Genomic DNA, 10,512 nt, shown 5'->3' with positions numbered 1-10,512 from the left:
TAAGAAATAAAATTTTTAAAACTGGTTTGATTAGACGACAACCAAAAATAAGTTAAATAATGTATATGGTATTATATGCCATATCTTTATTCATTTCATTTTGTTCATGATATAGAAAGTTCAGCACAGATTACTAATAAAAGACTGAGAAATATGGTACTTTTGCAAATCAAAAAATACGTATAAGTATGAAGTACAACAATGAAAACCAATAGAGACAAATTAATTTCATTAAGCTGTTTCTAACTTCCATAAGTTAGCTAAAATGAAAAGAACATTAATTAAATACCTACATTGTCTTATTTATATCACACAACAAATCTGCAAGATATCCATTGTTGACAGAAGTTAAATAACTTATTTGAGCTTCTTTCATTTACAATGCTGATGTTACTGAAGCAAATTTTATTGATAGCATCCTATTCATCACATTTTCTATTTATTTATTTGGAAAATATACATTAAATGCCAACTATGTGCAAGTAACCACTATTGTGCCAAGGAATGTGAGCAATGGAATAAGAAATGTAACAAAATTCCTTCCTTTACACAGCCTGGTCCAGAAAATAGACAAGCCCAAAATTACACAGAGCAGAAAACAAAGGAGAAAGAGAAACAGGAAAGAGCTGACTAGCAAACATTTAATTAAGTGAACGCCTAGTCTATCTTCCTTTAAGACCAAGCCCTTCACCAAACCAGAGACCAATCTGGCTGCAAAGAGTCCCCTGAAAATGAAAGGTTGCTTTTGCAGCTATTTTTTTGTGGCAAAAATAAAAGGAATAAAGCGTAGCTTATCAGGGTACTGCTTTGCAAACCAAGGTAGGGAATTCAATTGTTAGGGATGTCCCTTCAATATGTTTGATCAGAAGAAAACAGGCATTCTAAAATCAGAACAGATAAATAAGCAACTATCTTCAAGATTACTACTTATTGTTCTACACCTTCGTTTCTATACAAATGATTTAGTCTTCAGTTGAGTCTATTTTATCTAGCCATGTCTTTTTTGAGCCTGAATTCGTGAAACATTTAAGCTGCAGTACATGTGGCACTTAAGACAAAAGAGAAATTCTTATGTATGTTTTATTCAACAAAGATTTTTTTAATTCTACAGGAAAAGCCATTAAGATGTCAAACTCTCTCACACTTAAAAAGGGCAATATAAATTTTTTCATGTGAACTCTCTAAGAATTTAATGCTATCGTTTTTGATAAAAAGAAAATGTTTAAAAATGACTCGGCATAAAATCAGTGTAGTATTGATTATGCAGTATATTCAGCCCTAAATAGATCCCAATATTTAATGAGAGTACTCTATCAGATTAAAATACTGAAAAGGGAATGAATTCCAGACAGTTACTGTGAAACATAATTATAATTATCTGAGATTCCCACTGTTTCTGATAATGCCTCTCTGTCAGGATTAGACATGAAAGCTTGTCCTTCAAGCTCTAATTTGGTTGCTGCATTTTTTTCCCTCATCCCAAGAACTATTCAACCACAAGTAATTAATGTACTAATATATAGCTAATGTACAAAATACATGTGCATTGACCCTTTAAATGTTTGTCCCTTGATGGTGAGTTTAAATCAAACAAGAATCCCATGCCCATGTTTCTAATCCCATTGCTTTTTTGGATTCTAAAAAGAGTTATGCTTTCATTGGATCATCCCACCAATGCTGTGGCCAAGCCTTCCCAGAGACTGGTTTTTAAGTTTAGAGCTTTGAATAATCAGGATACCACAGAATTCCTAGGAGAATTACAGCATCATCTGGAGAATATCTGCAGTATAAACATCCATAATTTATTCACTTAACAAAACATTTACCAGAAGGAAATCAAAGATAAATCCAGGAAGGACCAAGGGGATGAAATCCAGAAACTAAGTGTGTTTTACAGTAAACTGATGAGCTGTAATTGCAAAGCTCTACTTTTTGTTGGAATTACAAATATTTTTTATGTCCAAATAATGATAAATTATAATTACAAAAAACATTTTGTGGCATAGATGTCAAGTGGGATTACAATAAAGAGGATATATTTTAAAAATAAAAAAAAGATTATAGTGAAATGTTCCTTTATCCTTTCAAATTAGCTAAAGCCAGAAACCCATTAATTACATGTTCTTGAAGGATGAAATTTTCAGAATATCTTTTCTTTTCTGGATTGTTTTCTTATTATCTTCATTTTGACTTAATAACCATTCATTTATTTCTCATTTTTCATTACTTGCAATTTCCTCACAATTGCACACATTATATTGTGATCCATGATGAACTATGTATTTATATAAAACACGTATGTAATCAAACATGGCAATGTATTTCAAAAATTTACCATGTATTCTTAAAATCATCTTATGCTTTTATACAATGCATAGCTTCAAAATATCAAATGCATAAATATAAATTATATTCATTTATTTTTCAAAGCACTATTAGATTTATACTCCATAACTAATATTGCCTGGTACCGGCCTTTATTTCCTCAGCTCTTCTATTCACACACACAAAGCAACCACGAAACCTTACTTGTTGACATATTGTGATTTTTCTGTTCTTCATTTTCATTGGAAAAGCCCTACACAAAGTCAGTAAACATAATTTTCTGATTGCTTGTCTGAACTTATCAAAATGTAAGCCGTTTCTCTAGAACTGAGATTCTATCTTCTCCTTCCATTCAAACCCTTCTTCTAGCTCCCTCTGTGATTGCCTCTGCTGGCATATGGCCTAATACAATGTTCTATATAAAGAAATAGCTGAATGAATATTTTAAAAAAATTAATTCATTGAATGAACCTAAAGCATTTGCTACAACCTCACAACACCCAATGAAACAAGTTGTGTCGAGATACCGAGAGTTGGCTACTGTGACATCAATTCGCACCTAGCCACTAGCTGGGTGAGCTGGGTCATTTCATGGAATCTCTCTGATTCTTACATTTTCATCTTTTAAAATGTTAGGCTTAACTAAACAAGAAACAAAAGTTCCTTCCTCTAACAGTTTCTCCTTCTATTCTGGTGGCTTAGTGAAAATTGTATTTCTTAAATTCAAGAAAGTAATAGTGAAGGGATATTAACAGTAAGAGCTAACATTTATTGATTGATTGTTTATAGTGTGCCGGGCCCTGTCCTACACACTTGACATATATTAATTCATTTAATATTTAGTAAACTTTCTAAAATGACATGCTTTCTGCTCTTTCTAATCCCTTCTGTTATTTTGACGCTATGCTCAGGCAGATCCATATTGTGGTCTTTCAAACAGCCCTCTTGAGGTTCGCCAAAACTCTGGTTTAGATCCTAAACAGTTTGGGGGGCTAGAATGACAGAGTCCTAATGTTCGACTCGTTGATCTAATTTATCAATCTGCTTATTTCCTTCTGGGAAACCAGCTCTATGTTTGTGTTTCCAACTCTATAGTCCCCATTTGCACTTACAAAGCATGAAAATTAAAGCTGATGCTTTGAAGCTATATTGAAAGCTAAGTTATGAGGGGCCTTCCTAGCCTGGAATCAGAACCTGGACTGTAGTTCTGAACATCTCGAAGTCTGGTTTATTGGGAACAGACCCAGATTCAAGGCCAAAATTAATCTGACTATGCCTTTTCCCTGCTCTTTCCTCTGTGCTACAGAAAGTGAAGGTGAATTGGGGCCACTAGAAAATGCTTGATTTTCTTGGATTTCCCGCTACCTTTATGAGCACTCTACCTTGATCTTCTTCAAGATGATGCTTCCCCGTTCTCCTCCTGCCTAGGTCTCTTACAAACCCAGGTTTCCTATTTTCTCCCCTCAATGTGATGGTCTCTGTGAGAACCCCTATTCTTTAGTATAGACATCAGGCTAAAGCCAGCTTTCCGCCATCCTTTGGCAGAAAGGATTTGTCCCTATTTCACTTTTCCCTCCCTCACTTCAGACAGATTTTCCTAGATACCCAGGTCAACAGCAAACTCTCTTTCAGTTCTGCTCTACATATCCAAACTGCGTGTAACCCCACCCTGCTCCCTGAATTTGATTTCTTTTCATTCAAATACTCCCTTTTAAACGTATCTTCAGATAAATCTCTCAGCATTCCATGTGGTTAGTACCAAACTGTAGTACAACCTAACCTCTGTTGCTAATGCCACCACTCTGACCTCCTTCCTGAGCTCCAATCTCTTCTTTCTAAACCTGTGATTAACATTCCTGTATTGTCAGCCCCGCAAACTCCATTGTCTTCCCAACGAAGCTTGCAGTTCCTCCAAGTGTTCCGTTTTCTGTTTAGGGCGTCATAATTTGATTCTTGTTTGTTTCTTGTTTGTTATTCCCTTGTTCAATCAGGTGCCAAACTTAGAGATTCTACCCTACAATTTTTCTCCTTTGTAATCTGTGTCCTCTCAAGGCTCCTGGCACTGCCCTAGCAGACAGTCTGCCTTAGTCTTTCTACTTTTGAGAAAGCTCACAAATGGCTACACCAGCTCAATTTAGCCAGAGTCAAAATTATAATGAGAGATTCGTCACTTTTGTACATCGTAATATAGGCCTGAATGTTATTTCTACTCGTATTTTTGGAACAAGCTAAATTAAATCTGATAGGAATCTGAATGAGAATTATGGCTTTGCAACCACTGGTCTCTAGGCACAATCCCCCCTTCAACTCTCACCTCTGTCTTCCTGGCTCTCTCATCCTCTAGTTCTCTCTCTATCTCTCCAGAAGAGTTCTGTTTAAATGTTTTACATATTGGGCCATCTCTCTCTTCCTTATGAAGAAAAGGATCTATGAGCTAACCCTGTGACCTATAAAGCCCTATCATATTAGCTTATCTTTACGGTTGCTTCTTATGCTAAAGCCTAAGGTTTAAATTCGTAAGTATTTTTATTTTAAAATTCTCACAGAATAATGATTACATATGTGAATCGTCTTAAAACTCTTTTTCCTGAATGGACTGTTGCAGAATTTAACTGAAATAGCCAACTGTTCACATGTCCAGGGCTTGAAGGACACTCCAGGCTTTAGACTAGTAACGGAGTTATGGTCTTTTGCTAACCACACTTACCAGGCGTGTACCAGGGAACTCCTTTGTTAAATGCCTCAGATAAACAGCTGCCTTGGAAATTTTCCCTCTTCTCTTCCTTCTATTCCAAAGGGATGGATTTCGTAGCTGTATGACATTTAGAACCACTAGTGCAGATAATAAATATACTTGCGTTTAGCAATGCAAGGAATAAAAATGATCTCTTTCATACAAAAACGTATAAACTAAGAACTTTTCAGTGAGTCAAAGTAAGATTTAATTATAGTATGAGTGTCCAGTCATGTTTTGTATGACTGAAATATTTGACCATGCTGATAGGTTTATGTCAGTGATTATATAACAAGAAGGCAATGGTCCTAGGAAACTTCAGAACCATCTCAACCAAGTCCCTGCAAAAACAAAACAGCTAGAAAATTTCATGTGTATCTATCTCTTATTCACCTACATGTCCATATAAGTAGCACAGTGGCTAAGACCAGGACAGTCCTAGGTAGGACATACAAGGCACTTGATAAATATTTGTTGAATTCATACGTTGAGTTGAAGCTGGGTGAAATTAATTGTTTCCATATTTGTGAATTTTTAAAACTGATAACTTTTGGTTGCACAATACTCCTTTGAGTCTCATGATTAGAAACTGGTAAAGTGATAAACAAGTGTCTTGTATTGATTGCCTTTGTTTTATTTGTGTGTTTACAGGCAAATGGACATAGTTTTGTACATATGGAACATGAAAAAGCTGTATTACTACTGAAGAGTTTCCAGAACACAGTAGACCTAGTTATTCAACGTGAGCTTACTGTCTAAATATTTTTTATAAATAGTGAAGATACGTCTAGCCAGACCTAATGTTCAAAAATAAATTTATACATAGAAACAAATTTTGCCAATTGCTGGACCAATGGCAAACATTAGTGCCAAATGTATAATACTATATGTTAGCACTGATCATCCTTAAAAATGTTAACTATATAAATATGATGTTCATGTGGTTATGTATTAGTTTTAATTGTCAGCCTTTGGCTGTGCATTGGTGCAGTTTTGTTTTTATTTTTTTGTTTTCTTTTTTTTTTTAACCAAATAAGTTTCTTCTCAAAGTGGATTTCATATAATTTCGGAGCACGGAAGCACACATAAGCTCTTTACGAATTCTGCTCTCCATCAAAGACACTGCCTCAAAGTTGTATATGCCTTTATATAGAAAATACAAATATAAGGAATTATAATTCCCATACAATATTTCTAGCACAAGGTATATGTTGGCATATATACAAAAAGAATATAGAGCAAAACAATATTTTCATAAACTAAACATCTCGGATTGAGAAAGAAAATATATCTTAAAATAAGACTTTACTATATTCAATCTTTTTCAATAAAAATTACATGATAATGCCTTATGAAAGTAACTGTACATATGGTATAAAATGTTTATACTTGGTTCCATATTCATTTGCTAAATTCTCATAAAACAGAGTGAAATATTTCATAAATTAGCCATTTATCTCTGGGACCTGAATAAAAAAATAGTACAAACCAATTTATTGAATACCTTTAGCTAATTACAATACATGTAGAGTTAAAATACAGATAAAGGCCATTGCAGATAAATCTTTTTCACCACAAATTTAAGCAGTGAATGATGGGTGGCAGGAAATATGTTGCTTTATTTCATTCAAGTTTATATTGATTATAAACTGTAGCCCCTGTGATTTCTTTACTTGTAAATGTGGAATTTATTTGTGTGTGCTTTATCTAATTTGCTACTTTTAAACAATTTAAAATGAGTTTGGGGGATTGATAAAATTTATCATTAAGGAAGACTGTTGTTAGAAAGTTATGGTTGGAGATTTAAAAACTTTGGTATTTAAATATGAAACTTCAAATATGATTTCTCAGAGCTATAGTCTACCTGTATTATTAATTTCAGTACCTGCTTTTGTAGGCAGAAATAAGAAATAATTTTATTTCCAAAAAAGACTCAAAGTATATAAAATCCTGAATTTTGTGTCACTGGAGAAAAAGACAAGTAAAATAGTTAACATAGAATTAGTTATTTTTACATTGGAACTGTTTTCCTCTATAAATGACCAATTCATTTTATAATCCTTCGAAATATTTATTTTATATATTAGTCATTAATTTTATTAAAATATTAATTTGAAATTCCAGAATAATTTCCCAAAGTCGGTGGTTTGAATTCTCTCTCATATTTCCACATAGCTCTTTAAAAATATATATGTAATAAATTTTCATGCTAGAATTTTAAGTATTCTATTAAAATTTTCACAGTAGTGTCACATGTTGATGTCACCAAAGCTCTGAGAATAATATTTGTAAGTTAATTGTTTTATGGGGACATTGAAAATATTGTATTTTTGTAGGGTCTATTAAAATGAATGTCACTTATTAGAAGTACAGTGGTATTTTTTGGTAGTAGAATTTGTCAGTTGAAGACAAATGATACTTCACTTTATAGATGATGCACTAATTTTGATGTTGCTTTATGTCAGGATGACATTATACCATGATTTTATAGAGTTTCACATTTAACAAAGAATTAAATGATTGGCCTATTTAATATGTTTCCCAGAGGTAACTTTTAAATGCATTTTAATATATTTACAGTTTCTGATGAGAAATGTTTTTCAGAGCCTAATTTCCTTTGTCAAAAACTTGCACCAAACCACCATATCCAGGATGATCATCATTAATCAAGATAGGGGCCCTCATTGTCACCACAAGATCACTTAAAGGAAAAACAAACTCACAGTTGTAGTTTAGCGACAATGAAGCATCTGAAATCAGCCCGTCGGTTCTGGTTGATCTTTTACAGGAGAGGTGGGAGAAGAGCCAGATATAGGACTTCCCAAGTCTTTTCTCTAATGTCAGGTTTGCACAGCAACTCCAGGGCTTCAGGAGCTGCTTCTGAGGCACAAAGCTGAGAGGATCATCATCCTAGTAGACACCTCTGCCACTCCTGATGTGACAACGTTGTCTTGGCCAATGCGTTAACCCTTCCTGTTCTTCAGTTCAGAAAAACGTATCCCTGACCAACTGGAACAGAAATCTGATGGGCCAAAGCACTTCATTGTCAATGTACTGCCATGCTGCATACTGAGAAAAGGCAGGTAATAATGAAAAGAGGCTTTTTTTTTTTAGGTTGACTGAAAAAAAGAAAAAATCACTAAACACTTGAGGGGGGCGAAAATCTAATTGAGTCCATAGTTGACCACACCAATAATACATTGGTTTTTGAGTATTGACTTTTTTGGAGTAACTGGTTTTGCTGCCAGAAATAAGAATCTGGTTTATGTGAACAAAAGCAAACAGACAAACAAAAAGCAAAACAAAAACAAAACAAAAAAGTTAAAGGTGTGCCTTTTAAAAAAGAACAATCAAAACAACAAAAATATGGAACTCATGATGGCTCCAAGAGACTCTACCTCTTGGTGTTTAATTTTTATTAGAATCTTCCTGCTGAGGGAGCTGTCTATATCTAATGGATCAGTAAGACAATGGAGGGGAATGAGAAAAATGAGAAGTGGAAAGAACAAACACTGAAAATTATTAGTAAAATTGCTGCAGATTTTACAAACCAAATAGGCATTAGTGGACAATTTTTAAAACTATTTACATGGCTTATAACATGTTGTCACAAAGCTCTCTTACCATAATTTCAGCCTTCCAGACAACACAAGTCACCTAAACAAAATTGATAATTTCAAAATATAAGTGTACTTTTGACAAGGAATAATCAGTCAATATGACTAGAAATATTTATATTATGCTAATTTATTGCTCATTGAAACCTATAAAATAGATGTGTCCCAGTTAATTAGAATAGTAATTAGATATCAAATTACATGGACATTGTTTCTGGGCCTTACCTTGGATTACCAAGGTAAGGTGGAAAGCAGTTCTTCAAGATGGAAAGCAGTTTTAAAGAGAGGGTGACAAGTCAGCCTGAATTTGTCTTTAATCTTGAAGATGATCACACACATATCACTATTGCTTGTTTAAAGTAGGGCTGAGATATTTTTTTACCAGCAGAGCTAAAAACAGAATATTCCGAGGGAGGAAATCATTGAAGAAATTAGATTTATATATTCAAATATTAAGCGAAAAGTATCTGAATTTGCCAAAATGATTAGACCAAGGAAGCCAGAAAAACATTTTACTTTTAATCATAAAATCTATTTAATATCTCCACCACAATTTAAAGCTTTGGAAAAATAGTGTGTTTGGCAATTTGTCCTTTCATTGGCTTTTAATGCTGTCCTCAATCAATTTGTGCCCCTCATTGGCACACAGATCAAGTATGTCTATTCTGATGAACAGTCTTATCATGAGGTCACAATATAGCATCACTAGATAAAAAGCCATGTTGGTAGAGAACTACCACTCTAAGTCTTTGGTAAATTCAATCAGACAACACGTTTGACTGATTCCTGATATACAGACCAAGCAGCAGGTTTATTAAAACACTGGGTCAGGAACAAGTTATGCAAATAATAAAATCCCATAAGTTGAGAAGATGAATCCTTCATCTAGTATCAAGAAAAGCAGGGTTGAGGTTCCAGTAAAGTTCCTTTCACAGAAATGCTAGATCTCACAAAAGCTTAATAAAATGTTCAAACACTGGGTTGGCAATGTCCTTCTCTTATGGTTGTAGTTATCTGATGATCTAGGAAATTGGAGGGAAATCTTCAGACACGAGATCACTTGCATGAACTTTTCTTCTTATCAATACAAGCACCTTCCATTAAGAAAAGCATCCAGCCTTGGCCCAGCATATATCCCCATCATTCAGCAAGACCATCCCCCACGTATCCATGATAGCAAGAAAATAGAATGTGGGCTGTGGGAAAAATAGATGTGCCCTGTAGAAAGCATGTGGATTAATATTATAGGAGATCCTGGGCATCAGCTGTCCCGTGCATTCTTTCAGCTCTATTTGATCTCAACCATTCAGAGAATGTATTTTCTGAAACACCCCACTATGCAAAACTAAGGCAGATGCAGTCAAGCTTTCTAGTTATATGCTGAACCTTCTGCAGGCATTTCTGTTTCTAGCATATAAAACTGACCTCTCCTCATGGCTGCTGTTGCTGCTACAGATCCATCCCTGTGGTGTTCCAAAGGCAGTGGATGGCTGTCTCTATCCTGCTGATACAAGCATGAGAGGCCCCTTTAGAGCTCTAACTGTCTGGAGACCCTGGAGTATCAATGGATGGTCCCAGCTTCCTGTTTGGGAGAAACTTTCTTGGGTGATCAAGGAACCTGAAGTAGTAGCATTGACCAAGGCTCAAAGGCAGAGCACTTCTGTCTCTGACAACAGCAAAGCTTGTGGATAAGGGTGAGGGTGGCAATGTGTTCATAGAACTTTGTTACCACATCTATTTTTAAAAGGTTGAATTTTTACCGTTTTACCACATCGAGGACCTTCTCGGAGCCTTCTGGCTGATTGTTACTGGGACAGGTTCCAATCTTCCTCCCCT

At 34.7% G+C, this 10,512-nt stretch overlaps 1 protein-coding gene across 6 annotated transcripts in view; it reads left to right on the top strand.

The window, feature by feature from the left end:
- LRRC7 (leucine rich repeat containing 7) overlaps window positions 1–7,592 on the top strand; it is a 467,042-nt gene extending 459,450 nt beyond the window's left edge. For 5 of the 6 annotated variants that reach the window (XM_081056903.1, XM_081056902.1, XM_081056900.1 and 2 more), the window contains one exon: window positions 5,711–7,592. In XM_081056903.1, coding sequence (XP_080913029.1) covers window positions 5,711–5,818 — 108 coding nt within the window. In that variant the 3' untranslated portion in view covers window positions 5,819–7,592. The remainder of the gene's footprint in view (window positions 1–5,710) is intronic. The other variant, XM_081056901.1, reaches the window with a different exon arrangement.
- The last annotated feature ends 2,920 nt before the right edge of the window (window positions 7,593–10,512 follow it).

This window comes from Rhinolophus hipposideros (genome assembly GCF_964194185.1).
Source record: "Rhinolophus hipposideros genome assembly, chromosome: 8".
NCBI lineage: Eukaryota > Metazoa > Chordata > Mammalia > Chiroptera > Rhinolophidae > Rhinolophus > Rhinolophus hipposideros.
Note: the sequence above shows the minus strand (reverse complement) of the source record. Positions and strands in the feature narration are given on the sequence as shown.